Source organism: Urocitellus parryii, chromosome 10, assembly GCF_045843805.1.
Source record: "Urocitellus parryii isolate mUroPar1 chromosome 10, mUroPar1.hap1, whole genome shotgun sequence".
Classification (NCBI taxonomy): Eukaryota; Metazoa; Chordata; class Mammalia; order Rodentia; family Sciuridae; genus Urocitellus; species Urocitellus parryii.
The window spans coordinates 93,909,091-93,931,390 of record NC_135540.1 but is presented as its reverse complement, the minus strand read 5'-3'; the positions used below and the strand labels follow the sequence as shown (position 1 = coordinate 93,931,390).

General features: G+C 33.0%; 1 protein-coding gene across 1 annotated transcript in view; it reads right to left on the bottom strand.

The window, feature by feature from the left end:
• Nucleotides 1–22,300, bottom strand: part of LOC113196082 (transmembrane protease serine 11C-like) — a 49,582-nt gene that overhangs the window by 2,010 nt on the left and 25,272 nt on the right. Inside the window, exons 5-9 of the mRNA XM_026407788.1 lie at nucleotides 21,412–21,575; nucleotides 9,790–9,828; nucleotides 6,338–6,509; nucleotides 2,169–2,428; nucleotides 1,015–1,157 (exon numbers count right to left, since the gene is read on the bottom strand). Coding sequence (XP_026263573.1) covers nucleotides 1,015–1,157; nucleotides 2,169–2,428; nucleotides 6,338–6,509; nucleotides 9,790–9,828; nucleotides 21,412–21,575 — 778 coding nt within the window. The remainder of the gene's footprint in view (nucleotides 1–1,014; nucleotides 1,158–2,168; nucleotides 2,429–6,337; nucleotides 6,510–9,789; nucleotides 9,829–21,411; nucleotides 21,576–22,300) is intronic.

Genomic DNA, 22,300 nt, shown 5'->3' with positions numbered 1-22,300 from the left:
CATAAAGTTAGGAGTCGTGAGGCTGGGGGTAATGGACTGAGAGAAAATTGAAGGAAGGGGGTTTAAGTGACTCTTATCAAAGAATAGGTTTAGCTAGTGGAACAACTGTAAAGATGGAAATATGTTATTAGAGATAATAATTATATATTGTATACACTTGCTTGCAAGTTCACTGGCTCCTAGAATGTAAAAATGTGCTCCATTCATTTTAACTTTTCTTTACATAGCACAGGATCTGGCACATAGTAGTAAATAAATAATCACTATGTGTAAGAATGGAAGAATAAAATGAGATTCTTCCTGATCTTATCACTGATTCTGCCTGCCTAAATAACTACAGTAGTACTTTTGATAGCTTTAGGACTATTGTTTATAAACAGCAATAGGAGCATAAGAGGCACATTAAGTAAAATCAGTGGAAACTTAGTAGAGTTCAGAGTATGGGCACAAGAGTCAAATATACTGCATTGAAATTCTAGCTCTGTTACTTACTGGTTGTGTGAGTTTACACAAGTTACTTGATCTCTTTGTCTCAGTCTCCTCATCTGAGAAACTGGGTTTAAAATAATACGAACATGTAACAGAGAATTTCCATAACTAGAATAAATTAATATTTTTAAAGAACTTCTGGCACGTGGGGTTGCCATGTAAGTATTGTTAAATAAATAAATATTTAGAATGTTGGAGCCAAATTATGAGAGCTCCAATATATAGGTTTTTACCAGACCAGTTCAGTGTGTCTCAAAGAGCAAAATAAAGTTACTAGTAACCTGTTTTTCTCTTCACTGTTAATCCTAATTAAGTCTTTTTCCTATTTCCATTCACTACTTCTTAGATTGGGTGATTTAGAATTTCAGTATTCTAATGAGTCCTAAATGATATCACTATAATTTTAATTAGACTCTTTGGCTATGCAACATATGTAAGCTGTTAAAAACTGAGAAAATTGAATTGGTTAATTGCAAATTTAAAACTATAAGAAAAAATTTTGGAAAGTGGACTAGGCAGATTTACCTGACAGGCATCCACACGTCCCTCCAGGAACCCAGCACACAACATTCCAGGTGTGACAACTCCACCATATGCCTTTCCACTGTTACAGGTCTTATTATCTATAATCTTCACTGATCCTTTTTGGAGTATATTAGGACTTTTTCCTAAAGGAAGGAAATTGTATATTTTTCCTAAAACCAATATTAATTTCTCTGGCTAAGTTACTAGTATCTAACTTTTAACACTATGTACAATTTCTAAATCAACATAAAACATGTTTATTAAACCTTTATTTTTCTTCTTTTTTAGTAACAAAGAAGTAAGTAATATTTATGAACACACTAAATAAAATTAGTAATTTAATTATCACACTTAGACATAGTGTGTGATGAGATTGTTTAAAATTTGTTTTTAGAATTTTATACTTACTACATATATGCCTTAGAAAGCAAAATTCAAAATTCATATCCCAGAAGATAAATTTCATGATTATTTTTAGGTTTTCAATTGTTTATTACTATAATTCTGAATCTTAGAATTAATTTTAACTTTATTTTTCTCTTTTCAAAATACATATATGAACACAAATAGCCACTAAATATTTCTATCACTAGGGTCATAAGGATGCACTTATATAAATGGACCTTAGTCAAGTATCACCTACTTATGAGGGTTACTCTTCTCATTGCATTGAAAGTACTCAATCTTTTGGAGTCCTTATTTTTTCCTTTGGCATTTACATGCATGACACATAATATATATGTTTATACTTCTTTCTTATATTTTGAAATTTTTGTTTTTCTTTATTGATAACAAAAGTTTGTTCCTTGCTAAGAAAATAGGTTGAGGTATTTGTCTATTTTATCTTTTAAAGTATCCAGACCATAATCAAAATAAATGTTTATTCAATGAATGAATGAAATGAAGGAAAATAAATTGTGTATCTAAATAATAAATTTCTGTAAAAACTGCCATTTTTAGGGGAATTATGATAAACAGCTCTATGAAATTAGAGTTTTGCATGAATTATGTTGAGGATCATTTTCAATCCATTGCACATTATCATCTGTGAAAAGATCCAGAGAAAGTGTTTTTCAGATTGTTTTAATTCTGAGTAGATTTATTTTTAGCTCTTAAAACTCAAGCTATGTAACGGAGGGAGGTTCAAAACTCACCGTCAGACTTTAATGTTCCCCATCCAGTGACTACCATTTCTGAATTGGGTGGGAATTTATAAGTAGCTTCTGGAAGACATGCTCTTCGGATATTGCTTGTATATAATACTGGTGAAGACAGATGCACAACAGCAATGTCATTATCATGTGCAGGGTAATGGTAGTTCTCATGAATTATAATATCCTTGATAGTTCGTTGTATTTTTGGATCACTTAAAAGAAGCCCAAAACTGACATTCCAGTCTTTGGGATTATTTTCCCTTAAAAAAAAAGATTTAATTAAAAATACTATATTTCAGAGTGTAGGACTTAATCTTTTAAAAATAATTAGGTTTGTTGGAGTTCCCATAGTACTTTTAAACATGCCAAAATTAAGCTACATGTAAAAGAAAATATAAAAATAATGATAAAAGATGAGACTTGGAATATCTGTCTACTGTCTTATAAAAGATAACCTGGAGAAACTATATTTTATTTCTTAGTTGAAATAGAAAATCCCCCAAATACTAAAGAGAGACCTAGAAAGATAAATGTGACAACATAAGACAATATTAAGTAAAAAGTGAGCACGGGAGGCCAACATCACATTGATTCCGAAACCAGACAAAGACACTTCAAAGAAAGAAAACTACAGACCAATATCTCTGATGAACCTAGATGCAAAAATCCTCAATAAAATTCTGGCGAATCGGATACAAAGACACATCAAAAAAATTGTGCACTATGATCAAGTAGGATTCATCCCTGGGATGCAGGGATGGTTCAATATACGGAAATCAATAAATGTTATTCACCATATCAATAGACTTAAAGATAAGAACCATATGATCATCTCGATAGACGCAGAAAAAGCATTCGACAAAGTACAGCATCCCTTTATGTTCAAAACATTAGAAAAACTAGGGATAACAGGAACTTACCTTGATATTGTGAAAGCTATCTACGCTAAGCCACAGGCTAACATCATTCTGAACAGAGAAAAATTGGAGGCATTCCCTCTAAAATCTGGAACAAGACAGGGATGCCCTTTATCACCACTTCTATTCAATATAGTTCTCGAAACACTGGCCAGAGCAATTAGACAAACGAAAGAAATTAAAGGCATAAAAATTGGAAAAGATGAACTTAAATTATCACTATTTGCAGATGACATGATTCTATACATAGAAGAGCCAAAAGGGTCTACAAAAAAACTACTAGAACTAATAAATGAATTCGGCAAAGTGGCAGGTTATAAAATCAACACGCACAAATCAAAGGCATTTCTGTATATCAGTGACAAAACTTCTGAAACGGAAGTGAGGAAAAACACTCCATTCACAATATCCTCAAAAAAAATAAAATACTTGGGAATCAACCTAACAAAAGAGGTGAAAGATTTATACAATGAAAACTACAGAACCCTAAAGAGAGAAGTAGAAGAAGATCTTAGAAGATGGAAAAATATACCCTGTTCATGGATAGGCAGAACTAACATCATCAAAATGGCAATATTACCAAAAGTCCTCTATAAGTTTAATGCAATGCCAATCAAAATCCCAATGGCATTGCTTGTAGAAATAGATAAAGCAATCATGAAATTCATATGGAGAAATAAAAGACCCAGAATAGCAAAAGCAATTCTGAGCAGGAAGTGTGAATCAGGTGGTATAGCAATACCAGATTTCAAACTATACTACAGAGCAATAGTAGCAAAAACAGCATGGTACTGGTACCAAAACAGGCGGGTGGACCAATGGTACAGAATAGAGGATACAGAGACTAATCCACAAAGTTACAACTATCTTATATTTGATAAAGGGGCTAAAAGCATGCAATGGAGGAAGGATAGCATCTTCAACAAATGGTGTTGGGAAAACTGGAAATCCATATGCAACAAAATGAAACTGAATCCCCTCCTCTCACCATGCACAAAAGTGAGCTCAAAATGGATCAAGGACCTAGATATCAAATCAGAGACTCTGCTTATGATAGAAGAAAAAGTTGGCTACGATCTACATATTGTGGGATCAGGCTCCAAATTCCTTAACAGGACGCCTATAGCACAAGAGTTAACAGCAAGAATCAACAAATGGGACTTACTTAAACTAAAAAGTTTTTTCACAGCAAGAGAAACAATAAGAGAAGTAAATCGGGAGCCTACATCATGGGAACAAATTTTTACTCCTCATACTTCAGACAGAGCCTTAATATCCAGAGTATACAAAGAACTCAAAAAATTAGTAAGACAATAAATACCCCAATCAACAAATGGGCCAAGGACCTGAACAGACACTTCTCAGAGGAGGACATACAATCAATGAACAAATACATGAAAAAATGCTCACCATCTCTAGCAGTCAGAGAAATGCAAATCAAAACTACCCTAAGATACCATCTCACTCCAGTAAGATTGGCAGCCATCAGGAAGTCAAACAATAACAAGTGCTGGAGAGGATGTGGGGAAAAGGGTACTCTTGTACATTGCTGGTGGGACTGCAAATTGGTTCAGCCAATTTGGAAAGCAGTATGGAGATTCCTGGGAAATCTGGGAATGGAACCACCATTTGACCCAGTTATTGCCCTTCTTGGTCTATTCCCTGAAGACCTTAAGAGAGCATACTACAGGGATACTGCCACATCGATGTTCATAGCAGCACAATTCACAATAGCTAGACTGTGGAACCAACCCAGATGCCCTTCAATGGATGAATGGATTAAAAAAATGTGGCAGTTATACACCATGGAGTATTATGCAGCTCAAAAAAATGACAAATTCATGGAATTTGCAGGGAAATGGATGGCACTAGAGCAGATTATGCTTAGTGAAGCCAGCCAATCCCTAAAAAACAAATACCAAATATCTTCTTTGATATAATGAGAGCAACTAAGAATAGAGCAGGGAGAAAGAGCAGGAAGAAAAGATTGATATTAAACAGAGACAGGAGATGGGAGGGAAAGAGAGAGAAAAGGGGAATTGCATGGAAATTGAAAGAGACCCTCATTGTTAAAAAAAAACTACATAAAAGAGGTTGTGAGGGGAATTGGAAGAAAAAACAAGGAGAGAAATGAATTACAGTAGATGGGATAGAGAGAGAAGATGGGAGGGGAGGGGAGGGGGGATAGTAGAGGATAGGAAAGGTAGCAGAATACAACAGTTACTAATAGGGCATTATGTAAAAAGGTGAATGTGTAACTGATGTGATTCTGCAATGTGTATTTGGGGTAAAAATGGGAGTTCATAACTCACTTGAAACTAATGTCTGAAATATGATATGTCAAGAGCCGTGTAAGGTTTTGAACAACCAATAAAAAAAAAAAAAAGTGAGCACGGATATATGAAAAGAATGCATTTATGAAAATTAAAGAAATAGTCTAAATACTCTTTAAAGTATTAAAGACTATAAAGAAAATGCTTTTGACTTATTATTATTTATTCAAGGATTTGTATATTAAGTACTACAAATAGTGCTGCTAGAACATTTTCAAACCCTACTTAAAAAACATAATAAACACGCATGATTTTGAGGAGAGTCATTCAAGATTGACAAGGATTTCTTTTTAATAAACAAAATGAAAAGAATCATTGAACAAAAGTGTAAGTATCTTTTAGGAAAAAAAATTCCACACTTTTTGAGTAATAATATATCTTTTTAAAAAATCATCATTTCAAATGAGGCTGTAGATTTATGGGAACATGTATTAAAATACTTATGATTAAATAAATGAAACCAACTTTTATAATGATGAAAAAGAAATGTAAGATACATGTTCAATTTGGAATTTAAATTTTCTTTTATAAAATTGAAGTAAATATCTCTAACTTAGTGGTTCTTAGCAGGGTTCCACTTTCTCCCCACATTTGGCAATGTTTGGAGACATTTGGGTTGTCAATATTGAGGGATGCTGCTGATGTCAGAGCAGGAATGCTGCTAATATTCCACAGTACAGGACAACTTTCCAAAACAAAGAATTATCTTATCCAAACTGCCAATAGTGACACTCCACAAATCCTGCTCTACACTGACCATATCTATTATTTTACTTATAAATCATTGAGTAATTTTGAGGGTATATTTCACAATATTGAAGAATTGGAAGTATAGTTTATGACCACATTGTTGAAATATATTTATTAGAACTTTAGATACTTAAGTGACTTTTAGACCTTCATCCGGGCCAGAGCTTACTTTATAAAACAGTGAGCAGCAGTGATAAGCCAGTTGTTACTAATCAGAGTAGCTCCACATCGGTGGACACTGTTCTGCTGAAGGCTAGCTTGCCAGGGCCATTCACCTTCCTCCGCATCCTGACCCCCTGCAATTTTGTTGCCAGAGCGGGTTATTGTGCGTTGCCCACAACCTGTTTAAAATAGAGTTCAACAGAATTGATATTGCTTAATTTTGCTGTAGTAAACAAACTTCTCATAATATGTCTCCCTATTAATGACTGAGGAAAATCTCACCATGTTGGAGAAGTTAGGATAAAGTTACTGCTGACATGAGATTTACTGAGAATTTGTTAAAAATAGATTGACATTGTCTTCCCCTATAGTTATCACTCACAAATGCTTTGTATATCTGTTTGGCCTCACATGACCTGATGTAAGAGATAAATTCAAATTATAGGTTTGAGTTTTGAAGAAAATAACTGTTACATTACTGAATCGCACAGGGATATGTGGGCATTTTAATTTTAGTGAATGGTGTGGGTTAGCAATGAATTAGTGCTATGAAAACATTCCTATGAAAGTATGATTGAACAAGAATGTAAAAGAGATATTGAAGAGACACAAAATAGATTGAAATGTATTCCCACTAACATCACAATACACAATACCTACATAGATAAATGACATGTGGAGATAGCCAACCAGTTTCCAAAGTTTCATGATTCTATGAATCGGGACTATGCTTTATTGTCTATTTAGATCCAGAGAAACTGCTAGACTCTGAAGTTTTTAAAGCAAGTTTGTAGTATTCTTTCCATCTGGTTTTGTCTCTGATTCCCTTGATTAACTTAACTTTACTCCAACTAAATACCAAGTTTGTTCTTTAACAGTTTATGGTACCTTTTACTATCTCATTAATGGAAAGCAGGGATCACAACTTTTTAAAAAATGTATCTGCAGAATTTACCATAGAGAATATTAGCACATAGAAGGAGCTCAACAAATTTTAACCAAGTATAATAAAAATGATACTTGATTACGAAGTTCTTTTCTTTAATAGATATGTTCTAAAGCATTTAGAGAGTGGGGGGAAAACCCCACAAAACTTACTATAATTAATGCAGGTGTATAGATTAAAGCAGTGACTCTTAACCAGAGTCACTTTTGAACATTATCTCCCTAGGAATATTTGGAAATGTAAGAGACACTTTTGTTATCACAACTGGTATATTTCAGACAGGCTACGGATATCAAGTGGATAAAAGCCAGGGAAGCTGCTAAATATCCTGTATTAAACAGGAGTGCTGCTGAAAAAAAGAATGTTTGGTTCTGTCAATAGTGTAAAGGATGAGACACCCCATATTAGAGAAAGCAACTTATATAAAAAATGAGAATATATAAATAAATTGGAAAGATTAGCTGGCCTAATTTCTTTACAGAGATTTTTTTCTCAAATTTCACAGATTATCTATTTTTAGTAAAGTACTTTGAGAATAACAGATGACAAGTAATAAAAGTTCAAATAATTATTATTAGAAATGGGCTTATAAAATATTTTTGTTGATGCATATTAATTATACAGAATGCTAAATGTACTTTGAGATATTCTTTCCTGAAGTTAGAAAGATATTAGCAGCACAGGAAAGAGTCATCCAGACTATTTTAAAGGCTTTAAAGACCCTCTAATGTCTTTTAAATTTATTTATTTTTATGTTTATATATTTATATGTTTTTAATTTTAGGTTATTCTCAGGTTGTTAAGGCTTCCACTTGATTAAGAATCACTTAGCTGAACTGGATGGAGTCTCTGTGGCTGCTATTTCTAAGTGAGAGCCCTCACACTGACTCACTGACTGTAACTCCCTTTTCTTTGTCTTTTTCTTTCCCCTGCCTCATCATGGACGCTACAAAGGATAAAACACATAATCCAGAACCCAGAGGTATAATGGTTCCTCCCTATCCTCCCTTCTTTTTGGACAACTCCTAAAGGAAGTTGGCTTTTATTTTACTTCCTTCACAGGAATATAAAAACAAAGATGCTTCTCTGTGGAATAGGAACTTCACCTAGGTGATGACTTCCTTGTTTTTGCTCTTACTCATAATTCTCACTTAATTTCTGTCCATGCGTCAACTTCCATTCTAAGTTCTCATTTACTCATGATTGTTGTGTCTGCTAAGCTTTGAGCCACCACCTCTGCAGTAATACCTTGTTATTACCTTTGCTGAAGTTCTGAGTGGCGCCTTGTAACTTTGTTATGTCAAAAGAGATCTTATGATAAATTCAAGGATTTAAAGAATATAATAGAGATTGCTGGTTGATACTTTCAGAAACACTGGCAAATCTACCGGGCTCTTATTGTCTCTTTACCCTTTTAATATCTACTCCCTTTTTCTATTACAGTATTTTAATACACTTTATCATGTTACATATCAAAACTCTATTCTTCTTTTAATCTTGCTTGATTTTTCTTGACTATTCCTCTTTTTTAAAATCCTAGGTAGGCCAAGGATAGACAAACTGGATGATCTCATTCTTATCACTGTTCTTATTTCTTTCTTGACTATTTCTTTCCTATGAACCTGACAAATTCCCAAATGTGAATTTTGATCTTATGGGTACTAAAGTTTTCCACTGGAAAATTTACTTTAAGATGTCTTATTAAGTTGCTTGAGGATTATTCAGTCAATATCTATGAAAGAGAAAAAAGTGTAATACAGCTCTATGTTTAAATTTTGCCCAAATTTCTCAGAAGTAACTATATAGTAAAAGTGATGGGGTCAGTGTCACCTGGTTCTAGAGGGTGATTCCTTTAATCCAGCTGCCCCAGTTAGTCTCAGACCCCAGATAAAAGCATTGCTTTTCCCGACAGTTTGCACCAGGTTCCAGCAACCCCAGGGATCATATTTCCCAGTACCGGCAGTGGGAGAGTAAAAGCAGAATGTCTTGGTGTATGAGGAAGAAAAGCTACTTGCACCTAAGGCACCTGTGCACAAACATATCTGCTTAGTTTTCAGAGGCAAAACAGAAAATGCAGATAGCTGACATGTACTGAGAGCTTACTGTGAGCACTATGCTCTTATAAGTACTTTGCTTGTGTCACCTTATTTTTATCTTCACAACAATTTGGAACTAAGGCTTTGAGAAGTAAGCTATGTAAATTTATGCAGTTAATAAGTAGCAGATGGGACTCAAAACTCATATGTAGCTGATTTTAGATTATAGGTTCTTAATTATATTGCTTGACAGTAGGTCTCCTTGCCATTATGGCATGTGATAATGTGTTTCTAATTTTAAATCCATGGTATCAATGAATGTAAGGCAACTGCAGTAACCTTTATACAAGTTTCTAAAAGCAGGCATCCTTTTTACACCTTTGTTGGTATAATAACATTGACTCTCAAATGGAGATCTTTTTGTCATTCAAGGAAATTAAATTTCAATAGAAAACAACTCTTTGTTGATTAACTTACAGGTATGAAGAAGATTTTCTGCTATCGGCATTTCAATATCTAAAAGTCAAGAGAAAAGAAAATGAAAATATGTACAGTTATAAACACATTTTATTTAAATATTAATAGTAATTTTTGTTTTAGAAACATTTTGTAGGCATAATCATTTTATTCAATCTTGAATGTATAATTTCTATGTTCATACATTGCCATAGAGAGTAATAAAGACCTTGTACTTATTATTCTGTTTCTAAAGAGACTCTCAAGTTCTTTACCCTAAGTTTCCAGGAATTGAACCCAGGGACATTCAAACACTGAGCCACATGCCCAACCCTTTTATTTTTTATGTAGAGACAGAGACTTGTTAAGTTGCTTAGGGCTTCACTAAGTTGCTAAGGTTGGCTTTGGACTTAGATCCTCCTGCCTCAGCCTCATGAGCTGCTGGGATTACAGATGTGCATCACTTATGCCTGGCACCCTAAGTTATTTGAAAAAGCAGTCTTGGTCCTGAAAAGTACTAAAATATATGAGAAAAGATGACCTTTATCATTATCCTGAACCAATATCACTAGAAAACTGAATGTATTTAACACCTTTTTATGACTACTTTAAATCTTGGCTCATTTCTTTATGTGATAGTTGTGGTGATCATGTAAATTTGGATAAGCTTTGCTCAGGTCAATGTAATAGGTGCCCTTCTCAAGTCAGCACATTTTATTTAAATATTATTATTTATTTATATATTATATTTATTTAAATATTATTAATTATTAATATTAATTATTTTCTTCCAGAAGAAACCCACAGAATATTCAGTGATCAATAATTAGGACATGTAGGAATTTATACTGGTTGAGCCACTGACCAAAGTAAGATTGGAGACAATAGAAAAATGCTTCCATGTGTAATCATATGGCAGTACAGTTCTTTAGGTCCCATGGGATGGGGGTAGAATTGCCAACTCTCTTTTTGTCAGATCTACTACTGCATGCAAGCTTTTGTCTTAGATTCTGCATTTTTGGGGAATTAGAATAAGACTGTTAAGGCACTATATTTTAAGAAAGAATACTACTAATTAGGAAAGCAAAAAAAAAAAAAACCACACACACATACATTGTTACATCCAGTATATTTTGTGTTGAGTGCATTTTACTATATTTTAATCCTTTTAAAATTAATATTCTTTTAAGTGGTAATTTTCACTTATTTGAAACATTCAGTTAAGCATGCCATTCCATTTCCATTAATTTTAGCAATGAGGCAGACTTTGACATTGTCTATTAGAAAAATCATTTTAAGGAACATTGCAGAATGAAATTATTTACACCAGATAATTTTTCTATGTATCTCATATCCCTGAAGAATTGCAAACCTGTTTAATTTGGGTGAGAAATGTATACAGAAAGGAGAAACCAACGAGTCATGCTCCAAATTTCAGATACAGGGAACCATAAACCTACTAGCAATTTCTGCTTAAAGAGTTCCTCTTCAAGAAGGAATCATCAGCTGTTATATGAAGTAAGTACTATAAATGTCATTGGAGATTCATTTTTATAATGCTCTTGGATTTCTGTAAAGCGAAGAAGGTGTATCACCAGTTCTACAGGTCAATTACAGCTACATACTCTTACATTAGGTTGCACAATACATTGGGTAGACAAAGAGTCCTTTACCAGAAAGTCAACCTGCCTGAACAAAAAGACCAGAGTCATTCAATAGGCAGTTGGGATGTAAGAAGATGTGAGCCACGCCTGTTTGAAGAGAAAACTGGCATCATTATATCATATCCTTCACAGCTTGCCTTTCAGAATCTAACTTTTTATTTGAGAAGACATTTCCAGTGTACAGTTTTGAATTTTGTATGCTTGGTAAAAAATATCAAATCATATTTAGATTTGTAGAAATAATTAAACTTGTACTGGGACAGGAAAAAATGCAAACTCCTATACTTAAAGGTAATTGTTTAAAAACCTTATTATATTCACAGAAGTTTCTTGGTTCTTTGAAATTTTCTTTACTCATGCATGGCTTGCTAAGGGGAAGAAATGTTTTGAATCAATAGAATAATTATCACTTGGTTAGGTGAAAAACAGGCTACAGTGAATAGGGAAGTTACTTAAGCCATCATCTTTTGGACTCAGCCACTACTGTGACTGTGTTTTATTCCTAAATCCCTAAGGACTCAGAGGCTGGAACTCCTACAGATTTGTCTCTGAATAAAGAATTCAACAATGTAACCTAAGACACTCTATTTACACTGTGTCATATAAAGGAGGCAACTAAAAAGCAGTGGCATTGACTCTGCCAAGGAGAAGATGAATCAGAGGATAATACACAAAACAGTTAAAAAAATAAAAAATAAAACAGCTCAGCAAATGTGCCTTGGTTTACTCCCATGGGCCAGTAGTCCAAGAAAAGACATGGTTCCTGCTCTCAATAATTTTTGAATCTAGTGGAAAATATAGACAATTAGATAATTTTAAAAATCAATGCAATAGAACTTGGGACCTGGAGGCAGGAGGAACATAAGTTTGAGGCCTGCCTCAGCAAATCTGAGGCAAGCCTGGGCAACTTAATGAGATCCTGTCTTAAAACAAAAAAGGTCTGAGAATGTAGCTCTGTGGTGAAGTGCCTTGGTGTTCAATCTCCAGAATCACAAAAAAGAAACTAAATAAGTACATAAAATAAACTGTTGTAATTCATTGATGATTTTTTAAAGTTAGGGTCTCACTATGTTGCTCAGCCTGACCCTGAATCCTTAAGCTCAAGAAAACTGAGAAGCTAGGCGCTGTAGCATGAGCTGCCAACCACCTTTCATTGATGATTCTTTTTTTTTTTTTTCCTGGTGCTGGGAATTTAACTCAGGAGTGCATAACCACTGAGCCATGTCCCCAATCCATTTTTTTTTTTTCATTTGAGACAGGGTCTCCCTAAATTGCTTAGGGCCTAAATAAATTCCTGAGGCTTTGAACTTTCGATCCTCCTGCCTCAGCCTCTCTTCCAAGCCACTGGGGTTACAGACATGTACCACTACACTGGGACTACCATTGATAATTCTTAACTGAAACAATTCCTGCCTAATGATGATGTTCTACTTCCACCAATCTTTCCACATTCTGACATTTTCCAAACCAATTGCATCAAAACATGAAACATTTTAAAATCCAACTTTGATGTGACAGAGGTCATCAATTATTTTCGGTCTACCTGGATCTATCTGACTATATTGAACCCTACCAGCCTCTCAGACACTGTAGCTCTGGGGATTCCACCCAGCTGGTGGCCCTTATTCTGGAATTTGCCTCTTCCCAAGCTCAGGGACAAAGCACCTTCTTACCAGATATCCCAATTGGTGTGTGATTTGTTGTCACTATTTGGGGTAGGAGGGATTGGATTGAACAGGGGCAACCAAATCAAAGGAAGAGTCAAACTTTATTTAGAGTGACCCGAGTTTTAATTTTTTTATATATTTTAAATATCAAACTCAAATAAACTCGTCTTGGTCAAATAATAAATTTAATAGGAGCCAGGAATTTATAAGAGGTATAGAAATTGAAGTATAGAATTCCTCCCAACTAAATATTTATATTGTAAAGTCACCGATTTAATATTAGTAAGTCATTAGGTAATATCATTACTCATTTTAAAAATCGTTTTTGTCTATAACCTATAACCTTGCCCTGTCCTTTTCCTCTTTATTTTACATAACGAAAGCAATTACAAATACTGCTTAGTTGTGGAACATTTTGTCTAGCCTGTGTGAGACCCTGCATTTAATCCTCAGGACTGTCACATACTATGGTGGAATTAGGCATAGCAAATTGGATATATCAAGAAAAGTCACTTAGCATAAAGGGGATTTGGAATTGCTGATAATATATATTCTCTTGGGAGGGAGTCTGGAAATTTATTTCACCCAGGGAAAAATAAGCACAATTATTGACTGTTGAATAGATTAGAACAAAATGTTTATATGCCCTTGGCTCTGTAGTAAATCATGCCCATGACTACTCTTGGAGTTAGTTTGGTACTGAGGATTTAACTCAGGAGTGTTTAACCACTTAGCCATGTCCAATGCATACCAGTTTAGATGCATTGGTAAAGAGGGCTCCCACAAAAGTCTAATTTCTAGTGAATATTTTTTCCTGGAAAGAATAAATCTAAAATAGATGATAATAACGAAACCTAAACTTTATGATTCTAAATATAAGTAATAATTTTACAGTAATGGTAAATTCATTTATAATAAAAATTTTATGTAGGCCACAGGCTTTAACTCTATTTAAGTGACCCTTACTTTACATGATTCCAAATGGTAAATAAATTAGTAAATCCTATTTTTCAGATAGTTTTCCTAGAATTCTAACATTAAAAATATAGAATAATTCAGCTGCATTTTATTATGGAATGTGTTTTATATGGGATATTTTAAAATGTTCATTTGATAGACTTATGAAAACTCTAATCTATAATTGTACAGAAACTTATTGAGAAAAATAATTAAAAGTTAAAAGCAAAGACACAGAGCCTGGATCTGAATCCTTCACTCACTGCACATTTTTATTAGTCACCTAGCTGCATATCTAATCTCAATAAATGCTTTTCTTTATGTTTTTTATTAGACTTATTATTTCTGGGTTTATACATTAGATATCATTTTTAATTCCTCTAGAGTGATGTAGGTTAGGTATTTTTATAGTACATGTCTTTCATGTTTATCATTTTGACAATGAAGAGAAAATGTTAATGATGAAATTCAATTCAATTAATTAAATTAATACGAGTTATATGCACAGGTGCATATAACTTTTAAATAGACCTGTGCCCATTTTCTTTTGCATATGTTAAGAAATATGAAAAATCAGAATTACCTATTTTTATTTATATATTATATGTGCTTTTTTATAATCCAAGCCACTGTTGACTTTAAGCTTTGGAATCAATACAAAAAGCTGACATGATGCAGGGAGTACAAGACATATACCCAGGAGTACACTTAGTCATGTTGCGGTATTGCGTAGTAGTAATGTGTGTGATTATATGTCTTATGCATTTTACATGCCATAGTTGTTTTTCTAAGGAAGGGCCCTTTTGAGGGTACATATTGAACAGAAAGTTAATATTTAGGTTATAATTTTCAGTTTGGAAATTTCTAGCTTTGTCCAGGTACCTAGACATCTTTTAAGGATCTGCATTTGATGGCACAGAACTGGTATCTCATCCAGCAAAGGCTCTGTGGATCTTTCAGTTCATGCCATTGCTTTCTTTAAGACCCATCTTAAAATGTAGCTTCTCCGAGGTTTACGTCTTATCCCCTCTTCTCAGATCACTTCTTTATATTTTTTTGCCAACTTCCATGTAAGAATTTCTAATGCAAAATAACTATCGACTGGTAAAATTCCCTTGTTCATACTGAATGTATTTTTTTTCCTCTGGAATTTACTTCTTTAAATGAATTGGCTTACTAGGTGGTTCTTCATTTAAAAATCAGGACCCAACTACTAAAAATAATTATTAGAAAATTATGGTGTTTTTTTTTTCTTTGACAGAGATTAGAAAACAAGAACAATTAGTATGGTAGACCACTTTTATTTTATGAAAAATTTTTTTGAAAGTGTATCTCATGTGCCTTATTGGTATTAGCCATCTTTAATATAGTGGCTATCTTATTAATATTTATACTTTAGATATCTGGAAAGTATCTGATACCTAGTTATAATATAATAGTACATATTTCAAACTGTAAGCTACAATATCATTTTAAAGTGAATTCCTGATTTTGTCGAAAGGCATTCTGAAATACCAACAGGTACAATGTCTTTTGTATTTTGAGAGAATTGAAACTATTTTCTCTGTAATAAAGTTGTCAAGTATCAGGAAATAGAAGTGTCTGAGGAGCCAAATTTCAATGTACTAAAGTTTATATAATTAAATAAGAAGGTCCAACATCCTTTATTCAAAAGTTGTTTGCTTTTCTAATTTTTATATATAAACTACTGTAAAACGTTTAAAATGAATCGAAACATGGTTAGGTAGAAAAAAGATCATAGGAAAAACATAGAGAAACTAGAAATGACAACAGGAATTCTGGTTCACATTGAGAGCTGAAAAATAAACAAAATTCAAGAACAAAAATGAGAGCTTAAAACCTCAAATATTAAGGTAATTTTTGGAGAAGTTGCCAATACTCTACATTTCTCAAGGGCAGCACAATATCCACTGTTTATTAGTGGATATCCATAGAGGTGCTCAGGAAGTTCGTGATGACTATGAGAGATATTTTTGGAAAACAGTATTTTAAGAATAACTTTTATGTTTTATTGAAAAGGTAAGATGCATACTATTCAGAAAACTTACCTTTTTAAAAAGACTTATTTCTAAGGAATTTGGGGTCATCAAGTGTTAAAAATTTTGCTTATAAACAGGCTGATAGAGCTGAAAAATTTGTTCTTCATTAAGAAAGCATATAATATTAATAATAATAATAATAACCTTATCAAAATATCCTCTGATTTATCAAAGAATGGTTAGTTCAATTGCTTAAGGCATGATACAATGAAGCCATTCCTTGTCTCAAGATCAAGCCATGTGATAAAATGTGTGTAATTCATACCCCAGTGTTATTAAGATGCTCACAAAGGAGAGCTAGGCTAAGCTTCGTTGTTATTTTTGTCAGACTCATTATAGTGAGTCAGAACCATCATACTTGTGTATGAAAGTCTTTGTTATATTCTTTCTATTATATATAATTTGAAGTTTTACTGTAGCCAATTATGATTTAGAGTTAAGTAGTTAAAAATATTTTTCATACTAATACAATTTGCCAGGTTGATTGTACATTATGTACAAGGCATTTTTGTGCAGGAAGTGATCATTATTTTTTAAAACAAATGATAGTCATAGTCTTAAATATGCCTATTAAAGTTATGAGCTTTCAACTTTATAAGGCATTTTATTTAGAACCCTCTCTTTAGCATATGAGGCATTTCTTTATTTTTACAAAGACTGCAGAAATACTGATTTTGTTAGTACTTGGAAGGTATTAGCACTGTCATCTTTCATGGGATTCAGGAATATGTATAAAAGGGATTACATATTATATTCATGGATCTTAATATTTGAGCCTTCTTTAACTCCTAAATCTGGAGGCAGCAATATCTTCTTGTAGCATACATGAGCCACACTTGTCAAAACAGCTCCTCAATTGGGGTTCTTCAGGAGAAATAAGCTTTAAAGTCCTAGGGCAACAATTTTATAAAATGAATGAATTTTACTATGCATCTGGAATAGTACTATGTATTGAGTTTGGAAGAACTGTAAACATAGCTATCATATAATTTTATTCAGGGCTTCTCACCTTAGTTGAGCTTATATTCTCTCCTCTTTTGGTTGTCAGTTACAGATTTGATATTATTGAATTCATTAATTCACCCAGCAACTATTTACTCCTATATACCAGGGCTTTTGGCAGACTCTGAAGATATAATAGTGAACAAAAATGGACATGCCTTTGCTTTCATGGAGAATATAGTCTGGTATAAAAGACATTTGGTAGTCAAATAGTAGGCTATATCTTAGTAAATATATAATTAAAAACCGAGAGAAGTGCTCTGAAGGAAAAGAAAGAGTTTACATGGGAACCATATTTCTGAGTTCACCTGGGATTATTGGCTAAACCTGGTGACAAGGATGTAGAGCTCCTTGAACTGAAAAACATGGGACTTTGGGCATGTTGCTTCAGAAAGAGTTTTCAGCTGTTTTTTTTTCTTTGAAAATATTTTTTAAAATTTTTTATTTAATTGATTTTATTTAATATATATATATATATATTTTTTTTTAAATACAGCTGTTTTTATTGAGCAATTGCTGTCAGTGTTTGCTTTTACCAAATGAAGACACCATTAGGTCCAAACCACATCACCAAGTTTATACTGGAAAACTTTAAAATACATTTGTGAAATAATGATTCTAATTTTGCCTCTCATTTCATCAACACTAACTCTTATTGTAAGCGTAAGTTCAGGTAAGTTTTTTCTGAGAGAGACAATATTCTCTTTAAATTCCCCAAAGGGCCTACCAAGGCATTTGTATAATTAGTTCACAATTATTAATTAAATTTAGTATTGCATAATATTTTGTTTTATCCTACCTGAGTAATTCTTTAAGTTAGATATGGATTTACTTTATTGTTGCTAGAACTGAGGACAGAATTTAAAGATTTGAATTTTGAATGGTAAACTATAGATTAGGAAAAATAAGACAGATTTTTTTTAAACTATATTTTTAGTGCAATCATTAAGTTCCGAACTGATTCTTAAAAAATGTAGAGACAGCTATTCAGGAGGCTCAGGAAGATGATCCCAAGCTTGAGGCCAACCTTGGAAATTTAGTGAGACCCTATATCAAAATTTCTAGAAAGGTGCTGGGAGCTGGGGATGTAGCTCAGTGGTAGAGTGCTTGCCTTGCACATGTATGGCCCTGACTTCAATCCTCAGCAACAGAAAACCAAAAATAAGTGTAGGAACACAAATATGCTGAGAAGATGGGTTCAAGTCTTGGATCTGTCCATTTTTTAAGTTACTATGAATCATTTTACTTCACTGAGTCTTGATTTTGGCAAACAGACTAGAGATTTGTAAGGTCTTTGCCCACTCTAAAGCTTCCTAAATGCCCACTGTGCAATGAATTATGTGTTTTTATGTATTTCTCTGAACTATAAACCAGTAACCTATATTTACGATTCCTAATTTTGATACTGATCTGAAATAAATGACTTAATATGAATAGCATTTATAGAGAATAAAACTACTAAATGGAAATTCTGTGAGATTTTGGTTTTTAATCTTAATCATTCATAGAAAAAATAGAAATCAAACAACCATTTTTATATATCTTTTTATCCTTTGGTATGTACATAGGGAAAGAAAATGAATTCAACATTTGGCATAAATTAAAAAATAATTAGTAACGTAGAATTTTCCCCAAACATCCTGGGCCATAGTCAGTGTTCAACCAGTAATTATTCATAAAATGTATAAATAAACAGTCAATAGTAGATGATCAAGCATTTTCCTAGTTATGATTTAGCATTATAACCACCAAAAGCTATATACAACAAATTTCCTGAGGTAGGTATAATTATTAAGCAGTGAAATGTTAATGGACACTTTACTTGATTAACTTTTAATTCTATGAGAGCAATAATTCCCCAAGGCTTGTAAAATCTCTTTAAATGGGCTATTGCCCTGCTTTGAATCCATATATAAAAGCATGTACATATATTCTTTAAGGTTCAATTGGTTTTACAGTGAACATCTAAAAATTCAGCTATCAGAAGAATAACTGTGATGTCTGAAAAAATATTACTTGGTATACCCATGTACACACATGAATTATATCTATATCTCTATCTCTACATATAATCTATCTTATCTATCTATCTGTGTCAGTATTTAATGAGTACTTGCTCTATGCCAAGTATTATCATAAGTGTATATGCTCATTTATTCTGAGAAAAAACAAACTATCTCCTTTTTAAAGATGAAGAAACAAAAGACCCTGTAAGATAAAGTGATTTTATTTGGTGAGAGCTTAACGGGAGGTTGCTTTTACTTTCCTAGTGCTTTAAGAGTTCATTCTTCCTTAGGAATGTCTCCATTTCCTTCCCCTTCACCCTGAGATGCCCAAGTTTAAGGGGAAGTTTGAGCAGGACTATCAATAAAAAAAAATAGCCTATCTATCTATAAAATTGATTTACAAACACACAATCCATAGGATGTACATTTCAAATGTTTTTTCCTCTTGATAAAACTTAATAATTAAGGATACTTTATATTAGTCATGTTTTAAAAAGTGCTTTGTAGTGAATTAGGTATTTGGTATCTTAACAACAATCATATGAAGTATTTTAATTATTATCATTCTCATGATAAGATGCTTAAACTGAGGCACAGAGATGTTTAAATTTCCCAAAGTCAAATATCTAATATATACAGGAGCTAGGATTCAAATCTCAGACAATTTCATAGCAGAATCCATGGCTTTAACCATTATGCTATATCATCTTTCTCTAGGTATAATAGTATAGGAAACTGATGCTGTATTCAGTGATTCATTGTAGTTAATACTACTGGCCACTAATGTCTAAGTCACAGTTGTAGGAAGTTGTGACTTTCTACTATGTTAGCAGCTTATATGAAAATGAAATTCACTACTTTGAAATATTTAGGTGCAGGTGCTAAGTTACTAAGCTAATAGGTCAGAATAAGAAGGTCAGGATATTCAATAAGGTGCTATAACAGCAACTTTGTTTGCATAAATAAATTTTAGAGTTCCCTATGGCACATATCATTTACCTGGTGATGAGTGAAGACTAACAGTTGATCTTGGTGAGAACTGTCATGAATGTGAGCCTCATATCACTTATATCAAATGTTGTTTTAAAGTATTGTCTTTGTCAGCTTCTGGGTTTGCTCCTGTACCCTTAAAACCACACTCAATTTTATGAGGCACCTAACTGCTGATGAAGAGTGAAGAGGGAGGGATGAGAAGTTATGGAAACAGATAGAAGTTAAGAAATATCAAAGTACAGGTTACATTTAACAGGGGATGTAACTCAGTGGTAGACTGCTGTTTCAGCTGAGTCAAGACTTAGTTCTGTCCTTTCTAGTACTGCAATAAACTTCAATGAAATCTTCATTGCTTGTTGAATTTTGCTAAGTGTGGTTTCTTCATACTGTGGTGAGAACCACTATAGTATGCTTATAGGAGTAACAGTAGTAAATCAGAGTGAATTGTAGGAAGGCATTTTAGCAAAACTACTGAGAAAAAATTATATATTTGGAAAAAGTCTCCCAAATCCCTCCTGGGATTGTACATAATGTTCCTAAAGTTTGCAAGAATACTAGGAATATAATATTGCTTATTTACATTTGAGTTCATGTTTTTAGCAGATGAGTTTTTGCAATGGCTTATCTAACAGTAGCATGTTCAAGTTTTGCTTTTTGATTCTTTGGGTATTCCATGCAAATGAACTGAACACCTGGCTAAGTTTTCCCCCCAAATCTATTAGCCCTTCCTTGGATAGGAATACATTTATGTACTTGATCAATTTTTTTTTTGACAAGAATTGATAGCCCATCTTAGTTTAGCCCTCTTTAGCAGAGAACCAATAGCCCAGCACATTGTTGGTTCTACTTCTATCAAGATTTTGAGAGACACTAATTATTCTGAGAACAGAAGAATTATTGTCCCCACCTTTCAGAGGCTGTCTTTCACATGTTGTTATGTGCCCAAGAATAAGAATTAGATTGTATGTGACAGTGAGAGAGACAAGTTCTACTAAAGGTATATGGAGAAGTAAGTTTGATGTTAAAGGGGATTCAACTGTTCTGGAATTTAGGAATCTAGATTCTTGAGACATCAGGTGACATCATTCCTCACAGAATAAACCATGAGTTTAAAGCTGTCTTGCTTTGCAGAGAAATGTTATTTGGGATCCTGATTACTTTAGAAAAGGATAAATATAGTTATCATTTTCTATGAAATAATATTTAAAGAAAGGAATACTATTTTCATTTGCATAATGAAACACTGTGTTCAAATTAAAAGATAAAAAACATTCTATGCCATACATATTCTTACCTGAAAACTTAAATGAGGAAGAATCTATAAATAATGACCCGGTTTGGCCCTTTAGTTTTTCACGTAAAATTGTTTCAGTTCTGTCCCAAAATTTTGCTGCATTATTTTTGTAACAAGATTTAAACTTCAGTATAGCATGTATTACCACTTTCTCTTTGGCTTTACTGCAAAACATAAACAGACAAATTATATTTTCATTACTGAGCCTCTATAACTCTTAGGGGAAGACATAGGGAATTTGTAAATAACAAGTAGAGATTAAGATAGTGCCAAAGTGGAATCATTCTATCCTGTACTAACTATCCCAGTCTTCCATAAGGGAGTGAAAGTGGCACTGTGGACCTCATGGAATAGTGTAAAGAGTATGATTGAGATTCATAGAAACTGAATTTATCTTTTAGAACTACTATTTGCCAACTCCTACACTACAGTAACCTGTTTACATTTTTTGTACTTAAATTTCTCATCTCTAAAATGTAGATGATAATTTTATTTACTGGGTTATTATAAGCATCATTACAGATTTTATACATTTTATAATGGATATAGAGATATTTAAAAAATCTCAGAATAATGAACAAAAATTATTTATTAATGTAAATATAACTTTGTGTTATGAATCCATTATGGACTCTGTAGGAAAGGCTAGTAGAAAATAATTAAACAAAAGAAATGGATTAAATGAGAAAACAATTTATTATTTTGGTTTTCTTTTAATTGAGGCATACTTTGTTATAGTGAACCATTTATCTTTCACTTATTGGAAATCAAGGCTGAGAACAAAGTTATTTAACTGAACTTATTTTATTTGTCTTTCTGATTTGAAGATGGAAATGTATAAACCCAATATTTTACCAGTGGGTGACTACTATTGGCTTGATGGAGTGTC